Source organism: Aedes aegypti, chromosome 1, assembly GCF_002204515.2.
Source record: "Aedes aegypti strain LVP_AGWG chromosome 1, AaegL5.0 Primary Assembly, whole genome shotgun sequence".
NCBI classification, from domain to species: Eukaryota; Metazoa; Arthropoda; class Insecta; order Diptera; family Culicidae; genus Aedes; species Aedes aegypti.
This window is the reverse complement of record NC_035107.1, coordinates 161,177,431-161,196,966: the sequence shown is the minus strand read 5'-3', so window position 1 is coordinate 161,196,966 and position 19,536 is coordinate 161,177,431. Positions and strand designations below refer to the sequence as shown.

General features: G+C 34.7%; 1 protein-coding gene across 4 annotated transcripts in view; it reads right to left on the bottom strand.

Moving 5' to 3' along the window:
• The window catches only part of LOC5576867 (forkhead box protein O), a 326,829-nt gene that overhangs the window by 294,833 nt on the left and 12,460 nt on the right, over positions 1 to 19,536 (bottom strand). For all 4 annotated transcript variants that reach the window (XM_021852675.1, XM_021852671.1, XM_021852683.1 and 1 more), the window contains exon 2: positions 12,143 to 12,822. In XM_021852675.1, coding sequence (XP_021708367.1) covers positions 12,143 to 12,371 — 229 coding nt within the window. In that variant the 5' untranslated portion in view covers positions 12,372 to 12,822. The remainder of the gene's footprint in view (positions 1 to 12,142; positions 12,823 to 19,536) is intronic.

Below are 19,536 nucleotides of genomic sequence, written 5' to 3'. Positions count from 1 at the left end.
CCATAAAAATTTGGTGATGGTAAGCCAATAAACAAAAAAGTTATGACATTTCAAACATGTCACAATTTTCACATTTAGTAGAAAAAAAAAATTTGGTTTATCATCACCAAATTTTTATGGTAGATAGCTAATATAATGGACCGTTTTCCCTCAAAAAATTACGTTGGTATTCCGATAGGGTTTTGAGATATTTGAGTTTTTGTGTCAAATATTATGTTTTTTAATGCAAAAAAAAATTTTTTTTTTACTGTGTGTATTTTTTTTTTTGGAATCTTTATTTAGTTGTCTAACTTTGTTTCTTTAGTTGTCTAACAATCGAACGAACCGTTTTTGCTGTGCAGCTTTTTGAATATTTTTGAACCATTTTCACATACACCCTTTTGAAAAGTTAGTCGTGACTCAACTTGAAGATTTGATATCGGAAAATGACGATTTAGATGGAACTGGAAAACTGTGCAAAGTTTCAGCTCAATAGAAAAAAATGAATTAAAAAATTTACCAAATTTTGGTGCTGTTGCTTGGAATCACTCATTCACTGAAATTGTACCACCCTTCGGTTTTTGTCGTTTAAAACAATATATCGAAATTGAATGGGAGGAAAATTTCAAAACTCAACTTATAATATTCTTATATAAACCAAAAACTATTTATTTGAAACCTTCAAGTAGACATGTTGTCACGATGAGAGGGGTACCGTAATCCGGAGTATCATTGATCAGCGGGGTAACATTGATCGCAATGACTCATCTCACTACAAAATCGTATCATCATTTATTGATGGAACATTTCCAAATGATGAATGGTGTTTCTCTTTCTCATATTCATAAGCTAATGAAAGCGAAGATTTTTGCAAAAATTGCGTTTACCTTATGCGTAAATTTGTCAACTTTTCGAAACAATGATTTTAATGGTTAAGGATGACACTACCGAAGATTCATGTCTCACATAAGTTCTGCAAACGATATGAAAAATGGAAATGCGGTTCCTACTAAAAATGGCACCGCCAAAAACGATTCCGTTGTCGAATCTTTGATAAGTATGCTCTATTAGGCAACATTAATGAATTACTGTTAAGAATGTAGAATTCCCTTAGGCAATTGCCTACCTTTAGGCGTATTCCATGATTCGAGGTGTTTTTAATTTTAAAATAATTCATAAAGTAAATGACTTGTAAGCGTTTGGCCATCATATTCGGCTTCAGGAGCCATGATTTAAGTAAGTAACGACATTTTCAGTATTACCGAACGTTGTTTACAAAGGTGATCAATGTAACCCCATATCGGCTAAATCAAAAAGTCACTCAAAACATTTTTTTAAACATGCTCAAATCTTTCAAAAAACAAAATGCAGTATATAGTCACGAGCTATGGATGGCAGTACTTGTTTTAAAAATGTAAAATTGGCAACATTTGCATTTTCAATCGAAATATTGAAGAAATATTCAAAAAAATGATCAATGTTATCCCGGATTACGGTACCAATCAATTGTTCAGATGAAGTTAAGTATCTTGGGCTCATGCTAGATGAGAATTTAACTTTCAAAAATCACATTCAATTCGCATTCGCATTCAAGCCAAATGTAATAAATATGTAAAATGTCTCTATCCCCTTATTAAAAGAAAATCAAAACTTTGTCTTAAGAACAAGCTTTTGATGGAGAAACTTAAAAGTAGATGGAGTACCGTGTACCTTTTAATTCCGCTCCTAAATGCTTATTTTTGACAGATACGCGTATTTCGACTACCACTTGCAGTCTTCCTCAGTGTCAGTTACTTGTATCCACTGAAGAAATCGTCGCATCTCTCTACCTTAAATACTAACACCAGATAAGTACCTACACAATCAATCTACCTAGGGAAATTTCGACAGGAGTCAAGACATGGCAGGTATACTCCTGTCGAATTTTCCTCACACTGACACTGAGGAAGACTGCAAGTGGTAGTCGAAATACGCGTATCTGTCAAAGATAAGCATTTAGGAGCGGAATTAAAAGGTACACGGTACTCCATCTACTTTTAAGTTTCTCTATTTGAGATTCTGCTCAGAGGATTCGAACATTCATTAAAAAGCTTTTGATATTCAAACAAATTTTCAGGCCAGCCATGTTGTATGCTGTACCAATATGGACTAGCTGTTGTAATACCAGGAAGAAAGCTCTGCAGAGAATTCTAAATAAAATTTTGAAAATGATTCTGAGGCTTCCTCCCTGGTATAGTACCAATGAGTTACATAGAATATCCAATGTTGAAACATTGGAACAAATGTCAAATAAAATAATTAATAAATACAGACAAAAATCGTTACAATCTTCTCTTGCCACGAATAATACGTTATATGTTTAAGTTAAGTTAGGTTAAGTAAATTCAAAGCATTTTTGTTTCTCTTATAAGCAGGAGAAATCAACTCACCTGTAAAAAATCCGAACTGCTACGGCAAATGAAATGTAATATGTTGTTAACAAAATGTTGATAAAATCTTAAATTTGTTTTACCAAATTTGGATCATAGTGTTGTCTAATAACACAGAACACCTAGATATAATAAATGAATGTAATGTTTGAAATGAATAAAAAAGGTAAAAAAAAAATTAAAAAATGATAAAATCGCAAAATTGTACAAATTTTACGTATTAGATTATGGAACCGGTCAGTGAATAACACTAAAACATTATTAAGTATCGAAATAAATACCAGGTGACATCTGAGTTGTATCATAAATCCTTCATTTTTTTTTGTTTCACATTTCTACAAATTGTGAAACGAGTTAATGCTTACAACTTTGCTGAAGATAGCACGCAATTAACGTCAAAATCGTTTGTGTTAAAGATAAATTTCAAGTTTGTATGGGTATTTTTGAAGTCCCGCATTTTACCGCAATTTTGAAAAAAAAATACTTCTAAAACCATCATAATTTTTCACCTAAATTACCACTAGTTTGAAAAATTACATTCTCACAGTTTTTAAGCAAAAATGACCTAATGTATGACCTTTAGAGTGCCGCCAAAAAAAAATATCAAACCAACTTCATGAGCTATGGGCTTCTTAAAACATCATAGTTTTTCACTTGAATTTAGCTTATAACTTCTAAATGAGATAAACTTTAAACTTGCAATTTTCAGCAAAAAATAATATTATTGCTTCCTTTCTCTACAACTCTTCTGAAAATCACCTTCACGTAAAACCTAAAACAAAAAAGTTTAATCCCAAGTTGAAACTTTCAGAATCAATTTACTGAGCTCAAATGAAGAGTTAGATTAAAGTGTGTTTGGCAAAGTTGTTCATGATAACATTTTCTTCAGCAACAAGAACGCTACCACAAATTCCCTCAAATAAAAAATATATTGGTTCGAAATTATAACCTTAAGGAGCACCCTATTAAACTTTTTTTCTAAGAAGAGGCAATACTCGTGTACGAACAACTTCTCTAAATATATCCAAAATCAACGAGAACAGAGAAAACACTTTTTTCCAGCTAAATTGTCAATTTGAATTATTGTGCAATGTTTTCGTAACAAAAAATCGATACATTCAATACAAGTAAAAACTAGTCAGCTTATTCTTTATGTCTTTTTGGTCTTATAGGGCTATTGTATGGCTAATATAGGGCATGTCCTCTGTATAATACCATTATATTAGTACGCAGGGTGAACTAAAGCGCCATTTGATTACTTGGGGAAAGCCATTAATGAAATAGGTATCTCCGCAATGTATATGTAAAACTCGAACTAAACTGAATTAAGGTGAATATAAAAAGAAGCCAAACTTTGAATTTTCAAGTGCACAAGACTGGAGAATATGACAACAGTTCGCGTTGAAAATCAATCAAATTGCTTCCTTGCTGGTGACCAATGGGATAAATTTTCAACGCGGAGTACTGTTCGGTTCTCAAGTCTTGTTCAAGAGCAAATTTGAGGAGTGACTTCGTTCTATAATCACCGACATGTTTTCAAAATCAAAAATTTTAATAATCTGCACCAATGCCACAATAAGTGGCGCAAATAAATAATAATAGAAAAATGGGTTTTTGCATTATATACGAGCACATGGCCATACTACAGAATCATTTAAAATCTGTCAGTAGGTTTCCATCGTTTCACAGACGAAATCAAGAAGAAGAAGATCAAGTGTCAAAACCAAGACGCGAAAAATTTAACGTCCAGGTGCTAAACTATATGATGCAGAAATGAGGATTGTTTTTTGTTGAACAAACAAAAAACTTCAAAAAAATCACGTGCAATGGAATCCAGAGTAGCATTCGAATTTTTTACTATGTATAAAAAATAACGCAGACAAGAATATGACAAGTTATTGAAATAAGTTTATTTCTCATTTACTTCATGCCTTGAGTAATCAATTTCCGTTTATGAATGTCATCTAATATTACTGAATTTCGACATTCAATTACAATATGTTCCTGGGGTAAAAGTATCGTTTCAAGATTAGCTCAATTCTAAACAAATGTTATAAACGTTATTATTTATTTATTTAGTTGGTGTTCTTCTTCTTTCTTCTTTCTGGCGTTACGTCCCAACTGGGACAAAGCCTGCTTCAGAGATTAGTGTTCTTATGAGCACTTCCACAGTTATTAACTGAGAGCTTTCTTTGCCGATTGACCATTTTTGCATGTGTATATCCGTGTGGCAGGTACGAAGATACTCTATGCCCTGGGAATCGAGAAAATTTCCAACCCGAAAAAATCCTCGACCAGCGGGATTCGAACCCACGACCCTCAGCATGGTCATTCTGAATAGCTGCGCGTTTACCGCTATGGCTATCTGGGCCCCTAATTAATTTGATAAAACCTCGTTAACGGTGTTACGCCAATTTACTCGGTCCATGACTGTGTTTCTCCAACTTTGTTTTTGGCCCATGTTATAAACGTTATGATGGTTCGAATGCTAATCGAGTGAGAGACTTGTACTTCAAATATTATGTAAATTAATATAGACTTTAGAAAGTAACATTCAACTTATTCGTTATTTGGAAATGTGAAAACTATAATTTCTGCTTGAGCTTTCATTGCATGGAACACAATAAGTATAAAAATTTATTGGATTTATTATGTAAGGGTGTAGCTAGGCCTATCGTAACAATCTTTAAGTCGTATTTGTTTTTGTTTGGAAATTATGTTTGTCCCATAGTGAGACCGAAGTTCGAATCAGCAGGGTAACAGTTCGAGCAAAATATTATCTTACGGAAAAACTTGTGAATTTTAGGAAAATGTAGATTTTAGTGTAGATATTCAAATTTAGGGAAATATTTGTTTTGCAATAAAACAAAAAAAGCTATTTTTGTGTACAGTAGAACAAAGTTTTGAGCTAATTTTTAATCAACAGGTATTGTGTATTTTTCTGCTGATTTCATTTCTTGGCTAGTTGAGGATTTTTCTGTTACAAAAGTATAGATATTTCGTACTTCAGTCAGCAAACTCTTGCCCTGAAACTTAAACGATTGCCCTGAAACTGAGACAATAGGGGATTAAAAATTTGAAAATGTTAGAAAATCCAAACTTCCGTATCTTCCTTACCATGCTTTTCATAGTTTGCTGTTAAATTTGCAGCTTTTTCGGTGGTTACTTAAATGTGGGCCTAGACAATGAGGGCTCACATGTAAATTACTATCGAACAATTTTGAAAAATGTTCCGAACACATTAGTACTGTAATGTACGTACAAACTTATTATCTCATAGTAAAAACAAATTCTTCTTGAGCAATTTCACAGTTGTTAACTTAGAGCTTACTTTGACAATTGACCATTTTTGCATGTGTATATTGTATGGCAAGCACGGAGTTACTCTATGCCCTGGGATTTCGAGAAATTTTCTTTCACGAAAAGATCCTCGACCGGTGGGATTGGAATCCACAACCCTCAGCTTGGTCTTGCTGAATAGCTGCGCGTTCACCGCTACGGCTCAGGCACATTTTTCAATCACCTGTATTTCTGGTCGAAGATAGTTATCCAAATAGATCAGTGTGCTATTCATGATAACTTTAAGGGTAGTACAGACACTTGACGGAAAATTGTACGAAGTTTGTTATATTCGGGATATCCAGACGAAACGGGCCGCACTTTGGCCACCACGGACTTCAAGAATTATTTCAGATAGGAGCCGGATCCTATTCTTGGCACTTTTGATTCACTTCGGCAGTGGGGTTTTTCAAAAGCTACTGAGCTCATATTTTGACACAATATGCGTCGTATTGAAGTGCTTCTTGTTGCAAAGTTCCAGACAATTCGGTCGAGAAAAACCTCCCATGACAAAGTGAATCTTGGAAGTGCCCAAGTAGCTCTGCACCCCACCATAACAAAAATTGACGAAAACGAAACCTTGACATGAATGAATTATCCTGCGCCAGATTCTCAAAAAATCCTGTATATAGACATGATTTTTTGGGCAAGATTTGGACAGAAACCTAGGTGAAGTTTGCACAGAAACCAGGGCAAGATTCCAATTAAATCTTGAATATAATTCCACAGTATTAAAACCAAGATAATCACAGAAACTAGGATACAATCCAGGGTTGAGTTATTGTTTCTGACACATTCAGAGTAGATTCACAGAAACCTAGACAGAATTCTCGTAAAGTATTGGAGAGGATTGTCACGGAATCCGGAATGTGATTCCGGATTATAGAACTGCGGTATATTCTAGCCGCTCAAAAGGCTAAAATATGTTCACACTAAACAATCTCATTTTTAAAGCTGATGCAGTCTCACAACATGACCAATTAAATCGTCATATGACTTGAAACGCGATGGATTTTTGAGTGCATTGAAATTCAAATGGTAAACCTAGCAAAGTGAAGGTTTTTTCAAGCGGTATTTTTTTAAGGCTTGGCTTGATTTTGAATGCAAAGTAATAGAAAATTACAATATAGAATTTTTTTTTTCGAAACTTGAAACTTTGCACAACATTTAATCACGGCGTTACTTGATTTTAAATGCAAAGTAATGGAAAATTACAATATCGGATGTCTTTTGCAAAACTTGGAAGTTTGAAAAACATTTAATTGAATATTGATCAATTGTTGGTAAATTACCACTCACGGTTGCGAAAAAATTAATATATACATTGTTCAAATAATGCTACAAGCCAATCTTGGAGGCTTGTTATGAACACAATCGATTTCAACATTACTTAACAGTTAACATATTGCTTTGATTGACGTCAATGGAGCAATGTTAATAATTGATAAAATACACGCACACAGCTGATTTCTTCTACATTCATGAGCTCAATATAGCATTTATCATTAGCGTTACCCTAGTAATTGATAAGATTTCGAACATTATAACTTAAATGATCATCGACAGATTATTATCTGAATTTTTTTTTATTGCAATCAAACCAAAAGCTAATCCCAAACAAACGAACATAAAGGTTCCAAAAGTCAGGAAACATGGCAAACTCACCGAACCTACATTATCTTCCGGATCCCAATCTTTTTTTTTAAATGTTGAACAGTCACTGGCGATGAAATCAGTAAACTTCATCAACATCTAATGGGTTGCGGTAGTAGTGGATGGTCACGGCGAGTGCTAAATGAAATGCCACCGTGTGGCTCTAATGAATTACCACCAGAGCAAAAATTCTATGATGAAGGTCGAAAACGAAACTGGTGGGACCGGTATTTTCTGCTTGTTTTATAGCTGTTATACTCTCAAATGTTTAGCAGCAGTTCGGCTCTCTGTTGATAGTTTGAAGTATTGGGTGTGAGCGATAAAAGTGAGATGATAGTTTAGTATTCTGTATTTTATATTCAATATTTTTTCCCCTCTCGTATTCTTAGCCAGCATTTTTATTTATTATAGAAGCATACAGTTTAATTGTTTGTCTAAAAATGCTCATTTACCATACTTAAACAATGAAAATGTAGAAACTTTAAGAGAGAAAAATGGCCATCAAAGTATTCAAAAAAAATCATTTGCTATTATTCGCTCAAAACTAAAGAATCTTCTATAATACTTTATCACTGATCTTTATATGGATAGAAGTGAAGATGATTTCGATGGCATTTTTTTTTAATTTAGAACAAAAGAACTGGGTTTTAAAAACGCTCAATAATAATATTGTGTTAAACGTTTAGTTATATGTTATTTTGAATGGATCATTAAAGAATTGTACTGCGAGAATTGTGGCAATCACAATTCATTGGAAAATTTCCCAAGGACGTTGTAGCTGTCCTGTATTGTATGACAGCTCCGTCAGAAAACCAACGATACTTAAGAAATACTGAAAGAATCCTGTCTAGGATTCTGAAAGAATTTTGTCTAGGATTCTGAAAGATTTCTGTGTAGAATTCTGAAAGAATACTGTTGAGAATTCTGAAAGAATCCTGTGTAAGATTCTGAATGAATCCTGTGTATGATTTTGAAAGAATACTGTGTAGGATTCTGAAAGAATCCTATCTAGGATTCTGACAGAACCCTGTCTAGGATTCTGACAGAACCCTATCTAGGAAGAATCTTAGAATCCTGTCAAGGATTCTGAAAGAATCCTGTCTAGCATACTGAAAGAAATTTGTCTAGGATTCTGAAAGAACCCTGTCTATGATTCTGAAAAAATCCTGTCTAGGATTTTGAAAGAATCCTAACTAGGATTCTGAAAGAATCCTGTCTGGGATTCTGAAAGGATCCTGTGTAAGGTTCTGAAAGAATGCTGTCTAGAATTTTGAAAGAATGCTGTCTAGGATTCTGATAGAATCCTGTGAGAATCCTGTTTGGTATTGTGAGAAAATCCGGTTTAGGATTCTGAGAGAATCCTGTTTAGGATTCTGAGATAATCCTGTTTAGGATTCTGAGAGAATCCCGTTTTGGGATTCTGAGAGAATCCTGTTTAGGATTCTGAGAGAATCCTGTTTAGGATTCTGAGAGAATCCTATTGTGGATCTGAAAGAATCCTATTTAGGATTCTACGACCCTACCTTGGACGCTTCGAGAATCCTGCCTTGGATTCTTCTATAATCGTTCCTAAGTGATAATTACACATATGATTCTCCAAAAATCCTGACGAAAATTATTCAAGAATTTCGCCTAGCATTTTTTTTTTTTTTTTGAATTTTGCTTAATATTCTGCGATAATTCTGTGTAGGATTTTGCGAGAACAATGCCTAGCATTCTGGTGCTTGTATGAATTATGTCCTGGATTTCGCATGAATCCTGGCCAAGATTTTATGAAGATTCTGCGAGAATCGTTCCAAAAGCTCTGTTAAAAACCTGTAGATGATTCTGCTAGAATTCTTTCTAGGATAACGCACGAAACCTGCCTAGTATTCTTCGAGAAACATGCCTAGGATTTCTTAGAAATCTGTATAACATTTTGTACAATTCTTCTCATAATTTTGATGAGGGTTCTGTAGATTCTTATTTAGTATTCTCTAAGATCCTGCATAAGATTCTGGGTAGGATTCTTTAGAATTATGTATAGAATTCTGTAACTATCCTCCTAATTTTTGCGTCATGATAAAAACCTTTCCAAATTGTGAATTATGCCTAACAAAATATTTTAATTACATAAAATATTGTGTACAACTAATGTCTTAGACTCTATTTATGAAAATCTAACTTTTGATTTAAGTAGATGAAAAAACCGAATTTAGTACTATACCATTTAATTCCACTAGAGTTTGTATCCTTTGACAGATATGCGTATTTCGACCTCAACTGTAAGGCCGTCTTCAGTGTCGTGTACTAGACAAGTCGAGTCTAGTACATGACACTGAAGACGGCCTTACAGTTGAGGTCGAAATACGCGTATCTGTCAAAGGATTCAAACTCTAGTGGAATTAAATGGTATAGTACTAAATTCGGTTTTTTCATCTACTTATAGATATTCTACTAAACAGCTCGAAGATTTATTAACTTTTGATTTGTTTTGCGTAACTCAGACGGCAAGCCTCGTTGGATAAATGTACGACTCGTGCTGTAATAGTAGTTTACGCAACAAGTTGCAGAATGATTTTTACAGCATGATACGTACATTTATGCAACGAGGCTTGCCGAGTTGAATATTTAAAAGTGGTGTAAAAATCGAGTTCTGCAACGAGTTGCTTACAACATTTTTTGCAATTTCGTAGATGACCACTTGAGGGTACCGTAAAACGGGGTAACTTTGGTAATGTGGTTAACATTGATAGTACGTTACCCACCACATACTAAACGAAATATCATAATTTCTGTTATTCGATTAAGCAAAACGAATGCAAAACTACAGAATATTAGTATGACACTTCATGTAAGAGCTGTTTTCATTCATCAAGAACATACCTACCTTGGTACCTTGATGGCTACAGCGTAGCATCACGCCATTGCCGGGCGTATTGTAGAGCTCCATCTTCGTCGGTCTTGGGCGAAACTTCTCCAGTTGCCCCGAACGTTTAGGGTCGCCAGGTCCTCTTCTACTGCGTACAGCCAGCGTATTCGTGGTCTTCCCCGAAGCCGCCGACCTCTACCTGGTTCCCTGCTGAATATTATTTTCGCAATTCTTTCTTCCGACATTCGCACTAAGTGACCAGCCCACTGAAGTCTGCCGTATTTTACACGATTGATAATATTCGCATCTTTGTACACTTGATACAACTCGTGATTCATGCGTCATCAAGAACATATGAAGCTTTTTATACGAATATTAAAAATTGATACGATTTTAGCATTTTAGAAACCCCTACAAACAATCTGTTCTACGATTACTATTTGATGTATTTTAAATAGTTTGTCACTTATACTTGATAGCCTAGTTGTAGTAAAACATGAATTCGGTCTCAAATCTCTTAGCGAGAAGAATTTTCACAAACTGGTACCATTTATGTAATCTAAGTAAGAAATTTCCATATAACGTTAAACGCCTGGAGCTATGCAATGCCCTATAAATGTTACGTTATTCATTCAATTTTGTTCGATTATCAAAGATACCCCGAACAGAAAACCGACTTTCGATTATATGAAAATTTATATATCTATTCGAAATAAATCTTTTGGCAAACTATCAACTACAATCGATAGCTAGGATGCCAGTACTTGTTTTAAAAATATAAATTATAATTCTTTGAAACAGCATGCATAGATATTCAAGTTTTCTTCGTTTTACGGTACCAAAAACCATATCGGAATTCATTTACCATGTTTTTACAATTTCTGAATAAAATGTTGTGTAATGATTTATTACGCAACTCAAAACAGTTGCGTAATGAGAAAGCGTTGCGTAATGGATCATTACAACACTGGTTTCAGTTGCGTAATGACCATACCACACTGCATAATTTAGTGCAAGAAAGTAGGACGTTTCATGACAGAGTGGCCTATTACGATGAGAAATTGCAAAAAAAATCATAATTCTGCAACTAGTTGCGTAAACTACTATTTCTCATCGTAATAGGCTGGTTTTCATTACGCCAATCTATTATGAAACGGCATATTTTCCTACACTGAAATATGCAGCGTGGTAATATTCATTTAGCAATTAGAATCAGTTCGTAATGACTATTACGCAACCAGTTCGTAATGACTATTTCGCAACTGTCTTGAGTTGCGTAATGAATCATTACACAACAATTTTCAAAAATTGTAAAGCAATGGTGAATATGTCCCGATATGATTTTTGATACCCCCAAGTGGATTTTCACGAAATTGCAAAAAAAAATGTTGTACGCAACTTGTTGCAGAACTCAATTTTTACATCAATCATCACAATTGTCCAACTCGTCAAGCATCGTTAGATAAATGTACGACTCGTGCTGTTAAATCGTTATTCTGAAACTTGTTGCGTAAACTACTATAAAAATACCACGAAAGAAAACATGTATCCTAATAAAATTAGGCGGTAACATAAGTTTGAAATCGAATTTAAGAATAACATAATTAATTGAATTGAAGGACTAAATAATTAAAGACGTAGATATCATTGATGAAAAAAATGCATATTTTAAATTTGTGGATATTTCAACTATCTTAAAAGGTCCGTATTTTATCGTCAACATCTGTTGGTGTTCACTTTATCCACATTTTCGCTAGATCAACACTATCGCAAATGAAGAGGGGGGGAGAGATGCGAGCGTATGAAAATGAAAGGGTTTGCCAAAGACGAATATCTACAACTAGGGGAGATGCAAAAAAAAATATAAAAAAACTTGCTATAAACCACTTGCCTGCACTTGCCAGCTGCTGATTACTACACTTATTGCTTTCGGATTCTGCTTCCGGTTCGACAAAGTTCTCCGGTCGTGGCAGAGGCCAGGTATTGGAACGGGCACGTGTCTGCGGCTCGAACGCACCGTCCTGAAGCTCGGCGAGGGCATCCATTGGAACGCCATCGTTAGATAGACCCTCAAGGCCACCGCGTGGTGAAGCCGGCCAGGGCGATCCAAACGAATCCATCTCTGGACGATGAGCCTGATCTACCGTACCAGAGGCTGCTTTGTTTACGATCTTTTGCACGATCTAGATGGCTGTGCTCTTCTTGATATCAGATGTGTGTATTTTCTCACGTAGAACTTAGGAACGTGTATCGTCCACTATGTTTACTCACAATCCACTTGTGCTAATATTCTGGTCGCAAAATATTTTGGTATGCTAACTTGACGTTGTCTCTTCAGCACATACGCACACTCTCTTGTTACAAACTCACCGGCGCTCCCCCAGGAGGGCAAAAACACACTTGTTATAATTTCTTCAATGATTTTATATTTTTTTGCCTGTTGTATGGGGGGACTTTTTTGCTTCTGTTTACTTTTTCACCGTTCACTGATTTTCAACCTGATAACGTACTTCACGTAAACAACAGACTCTTCACTACTGCCATTCAAAACAAGTTTCCTTTTCCACTAATCTGAGAATACAGAAAGAACTTTATTGCAACACGGTCGAAGGATTATCATCGGTTTCCAATCCATCACTGCGTCATAGAAGACCGATGTTTGACGAGCACCCCGAAATAGGAAGAACGATGTGAAGAGCAAATGCCTCATTCATATTTTGCGCGAACCACTCACTCACTCGCAAAATCAAATAGAATATTGCGTTGCGCAATTGTTTCGCCTGATCATCGTGTAGCGTAAGAATATCTCAGCTCAAGCGCACGATACATTAGAATTTATGTGTCTCTCATCAGATCACCACCAACTGAGACACTTCGCCTCTATCGTTTTGCACTGCTGTCTTTTCTGCAAATGATGGTGGGTTCGATGACGGTTGAAAGTTTTCTCTGAGAAGATGAACGCGAATTACACAAAGTGTATCACAGCTAAATATATTTTCGAAAATAAAACATCGCGGCCAGACGGCATTTTTTCGCCAAACTACCACCACGAAGGTGAGTTGAGTTGTTGCGCACAAGTTCAAGCACTAGTAGTGAAGATACGTCGCTCGAGCTCAACAGGCGTGGAAGAGAGCTGTTTTTATTTACATTCGCCAAAGTGGCTCCACATTGCTGACTGACGAACTGACGGCTACCCTCACTTCAGGTTATACCGATAAGCTAGCGATGGTACCAATACACAGAACTTCCCGGGATCGCTCGCCCAGCAGAAGCGGCCTGGGGAGAACGGGTAATCGGGGTGACCGGTCAGGCCAGGCAGCTAGCTAAGCCAACCGGAGCAGAGCAGTAGACGTTTGGTCATCCGAATAAAACTCGCTCTTCTCGGGCACACGGAATAAAAAGAGAGAGGAGAATAAAGAAGGAGCAATGTTTTGGAGAACCTAAGTAACGTGACTTTGCGCGATAGAGCGCAAACTTGTGTAGGGATAGACTAGTGGAATTAATAAATGTTTATTAGCCACAATCCGCGTTCAAAATACGCAATTACAAAGACTAGTTATAGTTCCCTTTATTTCAATGCAACTTAGAAATTGAAACTGTTATCAATTAGATTTTTTAACAAAATTGTGATTCTAGATAACTAAACAATTAACAACCTATCTTTCGACTAGTCGAAATGGTCGCGAATCATACATTTCCAGCCCAGTATGCTCAGCATGGTGTAAAAGAGTAGGCCGATAAGGTATCCCGATAGGGTAAAGAACTACTTAGGACACCATCGTGATTTACTTTGTTACGGCAGATGTTTACGATAAGCATGAGTAGATCATTTGGCTTTCGGAATTAATCATGTAGGAAGAATTTTAAAGGTTTGCATTTTAATAAGAGATGTATGTTTTGGTAATAGTTTTATTTATTCGATTTATTAAATCAATCTATATTGTATTATGAACACTACAAGGGCATATACGTATGTTCGTTGTCTATACCTTTGGAGTCATAATTTGAACAACATTCCAAGTTTTCAAAAGTTTTGAAAAACAAAAAAATAGTGTACACACAATAAAAATTATAATAAAATGATATGTAACTGTGCTGTTATAGGAAGAAAAATGAAATTGTGAAATTATTCGAGTTTCTGCGATAGTATCTCAGCAACAGTACCGTAGCTAATTTTCAGTTAAGTTTTGTAACGGGGAGTGGTTAGCTATCCCGAACAAAGTCCAACATCAAAACGAAAGCAAATCGAAAACATCTCGTTTTCAGCATCTAGTTGATAACATAACTTGATGTCAATTTATCATGATCAATTCTAACATCACATTTTGTTTTCATTCTGCTATAATTTAAATTTTTGTTTGTGTTAATTGAATTGTGTTAGAATTAATTGTAGAAATTGTTGATAATAATTGCCAAAATATAACAAATTTTGACACAGTGTTATAACTAATGTTGCCAAAATCGAACAGTTTCGTGTTACCAAAATCGAACCGTGTCAAAATCGAATGGGCACTGTACCGTCAAATGGGGTAGCTAGCAACTTTTTTTTTTACTTTTTTTTAAACTTCACAGCAATACAAATGAAAATTTACAGGATTCAGATGAATCAAAATCATTTAGGTGTCTTGATAATAACGTTAAGCATACCACGTGGTATATTTTTTTTTATCATAATTTGGTTTACTGGGATCAGGAGGTTCTAATAATATGCACATATTATGATACTGCTCTAAATAAAACACAAAGTGTTATTTAGAGTAACTATCTAAAATTTAACCAATACTGTGTTTATTTGAAGTATAACAATAAAAACTAACTACTCTTTGAAAACGAATAATAATTGATTGAATTATAAACATTTAAATTGTTGTTCATGTTGGCTTCATGTTGAGTTTTGTTGTCGTCCACACGTGAAAATTCTAATTAATCGCAGATGTTGATTGCTATTGGAAAGCCATTAAAAAGTTAACTCATGTATTAAACAAATAATTCATGTATTTTTTCCAGTGTTTTGTACGAAACATGTAATTAACTGGTTAAGGTATAACAATTTTTACAAACCGTCGTTTGGGGTGAGATTAGGCAAAAAATACGTGAGATTTAATTTTTAACAACTTTGAAATTCAAAATTTGAATTTGATGTTCTGTTAGAAATGAAAATACGTTCATGGGTAATGTATTAGCAAATTCTGAACAAATTTTTGAAATGCGTTTATTTTCCTATTGATAAAAACGTAAGGAGGTTGACCCCATCTCACCTGTTCAAGGAGGTGACATTGGGCCAAACAAACTAGAATTGATATGCAAAAACATCTTTAAGTTAGATTTTCTATGAAACCTCAAAAGTGAGAATTTATAAAAGTCTTATTTACAAACTTTTTTCCATGATTTATTAAAAATAAACTACTATATCTAGAAATCCAGTTTTATGATAGTAGCTGTACACGAGAACGAGAGAACTGCAAGAAATACTGGTTTTTAATATTCCAAATACTTGCTAAGACATTTAGGATTATGCTTTTGTCACCCTCTAGGCCCAACGTCACCTACGACGATGATATTTGTACAAATGAATATTAATTTTCACTTGTTCATTTGTTTTCGAAGATAAGCGGCAAGAAATATCGAGCAATTGGGATTGAAATTGCTGTTGCTGTTTACTGAACCACTGGACCGAAACGTCGGGAGAAATAAAAAAAATAAGCGTTTTTAATTCCCTAAAGACTGCTCAGCCAACATTGGTTCAATAACATAACCTCAGTCAAAGCTCATCCAAAAGCTGCTGTTTACCTTACAAGGGTAGTCGGAAACGTTTTTAAAAATTTGTAAAGTTTAAGGTTTTCTTTATCTCCTCCTTTTGTACACAATTTAATACAGGAATTGATAGCGAATGCCTTGAATGACAAATTTCTACCATTTGTGTGGTACTAGGAACGATTTTCAGTCTTATATTGTATACGACCATACGTTTGATATGATTTTCACCTTCAGCCAATCAACCAAACTAGCAACAATACTCAAATTTTCGAAAAAATCTTCTATTTTATACTTAAAGTAAGGTGGGGAAGTTCGACCTTAGTTAAAAACAAATTAATACCCCTTGGTTAACCTTCAACATAATTTCTACGATTTTGCTGAATATACTTGTGTCAAAATAATAACCCAGTTTTGATTATAACAGTTTTAAAATTGATTGCCTTAAACGAACTTTTACCCCATCGGTGAGGCAAAAGTTCGAATCTAGTATGAGGCAAAAGTTAGCTGTCTAAAACAATAAATATCGGTATCTTTATGACAGGCATGCTTCATACCAGCCATAAACTTCTGTTTGCATAAAAATACAATCTGAATTTTCATTAAAAAATTGTAAATTTTTCGCGAAACTTAGTCTTTTTTTTTCCTTGTCATTCCTTGTTATTAACTGAGAGCTTTCTTTGCCAAAGTTTCCATTTTTGCATTCGTATCTCGTGTGGAAGGTACGATGATACTCTATAAGGACTGTTCATTTTATAAAGTGGACACTTTCTACATTCAATATCTTTTTGATTTATCATTGAAGTCGCAATCGGTTTTCTGTACGTCGTTCAACTAATATTGTACAATGGTGTAATCATTAAAAATCCACCAAAATAGTGAAATTTCATACTAATGAGGCCTAACGTTCAGGACGGTCGATTTTTTGAGGTTAACAATATCAATGATTATTATAAATTGACTGGAAAATTCGACAATCTATATTTTTTATTTTCAGAAAAGGCTTGTTCTTCAAAGGCATCTTCAATCAGAAGCCTGCTGAAAAATATCAAGTTATTTTTGGAGCAACAATTGTCCAGATATCTTAAAATCATTGTTTGTTGATGTTTTTAGAGAAAATTATTTTAAATTTAACTGATATGAGTTGAATTATTGAGTTTAAGGTACGCCCTGACGGAAGTACTAATATAGTATTAATATGAAATAAAACCTACGCCTTTAAAGAGTTGCTTATTTAGACCCCGCGTCATATTTTAAGCACAATATAAAGACGAATGCTTTGTTTTCAGAAGATCTCTCAAAGCACGATGACAATCATTAAAATTGGCAACACTGCCGTGATGAAATCGCGTTTATTTTCATAATGTGTTATTCTGAGATTACCTAGTAAAATATATGGAGAAAAACGCTTACAATTTGCTGCAGATCGATAAATATGCGTACATGAATTTCAAAATAGGAGAGTTTTTCATAAAACGACTATAAAGAGTAAAATTTTTACCTGAGAATCCGGTTAAAACTCACGTTTTAGCTCTCTTTCATACAAATATAGTTTCTTTAGTAATATAAACTATTTTTATCACGCTTTTTAATTTACTTTTTTACTGGAAGTGAAAGGATGGTGTAACAGTAAATTTAAGCATAAAGGATATATCACTAAAGTGACCTAGTGCCAGAGAATAGTTGAATATTATTGATTTTTCTTAAGCTCCACCTTTAGTAGAATAGTACCAACATACAATTTGTTCATAAAAATGAGGATTTTTGTTATGTCAAAAACAATGCTTAACTTTCACGAGCCGTTATACTTAGAAGTTTTTGGAAAAACTATTTAGTTCTTCAACCAAAAGCATTTTGTAAGATTTTATATTTTTATAACATTGTAGAGTAATATTTGAAGGATCGATTACGATTCTCAATAAATTAGAAAGGTATTGCATAAACAAGGTGTCCACTTTATAAAATGAACATTCCTTATGCCCAGGGAAGTCAAGAAAATTTCCATTACGAAAAGATCCTGGACCGACCGAGAATCGAACCCAGACACCTTCAGCATGGCTTTGCTTTGTAGCCGCGGACTCTAACCACTCGGCTAAGGAAGGCGAAACTTAGTAAAAATGCTACATTTTGGTAACTTTTCTCATACAATCAGGCAAATTTCGCCAAGTTTAAGGAATATTATCCTTGGATTTGAAGCTATTTACAGATGTTTGCGCGAGATAATATATGACTCGAACTCCATATCTCGCATAATCTGAGATAACGCCCTAAAAGTCATTGGTAATCACGTGTGTAGTTCGTTATTTTTGAGCAAATGAATGAATAAAGATTCAAACTAGCACCACTGGCAGGTAGAGAATGATCCTTTCTTCACCATAGCGTTTGTTAAATAACGGGTAACTCCATTCAAATGCTCAGAAACAACGAGTTACACACATGATTACCAATGGCTTTTAGGGCGAGATCATAAGTTATGCGAGATATGGTGCAAAATTGGTCTGCAGGCATTTATGCAAAAACTAATACACCTCATCCTGGACTTAAAGTTTTTTTTTTCGAGTATGAGTAAACATATATTTATACCTAAATCCTTTCTAAGTGTATACAACTTTGTTTCAATTTCTACTGTTTGTCTCATGCTTCAGCTGGACGAGGAGGACCGATAGAAAAATAAAACTTAAAGCAATTTCCTGGACTCCTTCAAATGTTTACACAATAAATTGCGAATAATGGTTTTTACAGCACGAGACGTACATTTATACAACGAGACTTGTGTAAAGAAAAAGCGTTACTCTTAAGACATTACATGATTCAGAGCAAGAAACTAGGCCCATTTCATGACAGATTAGCGTGATTAAAAACAGCCTATTACAATGAGAAATAGAAAAAAAAAATATTTTTAGGCACGTTCATTTCAAAATACTGACTTTTGGTCGTAAACAAATAAACTTTGGAAGAAATAGTGAAAATTAAATTTGTATCAGCCTGATATTGACCCGTTTCCACCACTTCCAGGGGATGACATTGGGTCAAAAGATTTGAAGTTGCCTTGCAGTAAGGAAAAAATGAGAGACTCGGAAGCTTGTCATTTGTTTTACCAATCAGTATATTTTTTATCAGACTTCGTTATGGCAGACTTGACACTTGTCAGTAGAAAAAAAAACCTCTAGCTACCGATATAGCGCCTTCCATAGCCGAGTGATTAGTGTCCGCGGCTACAAAGCAAAGCCATGCTGAAGGTTCAATTCCCGGTCGGAATTCTCAGTAAAGAAAGAAAACTCTCAGTTAATAACTGTGGAAGTGCTCATAAGAACACTAAGCAGAGAAACAGGCTCTGTCCCAGTGGGGCCGTAATGCCAAGAAGAAGAAGCTACCGATATCATTTTTTTCATGGGTAGCGGTTCACATGTATAATGACTTTCACTTTTCTTTGATTTTCCCAACAAAAATTAAGCCAAATAGACTGTACTTTATCATCTTGTAGGTGTAGGACAAGCTTGATTGAAATATCGGTGCTATTATTGGAAATTA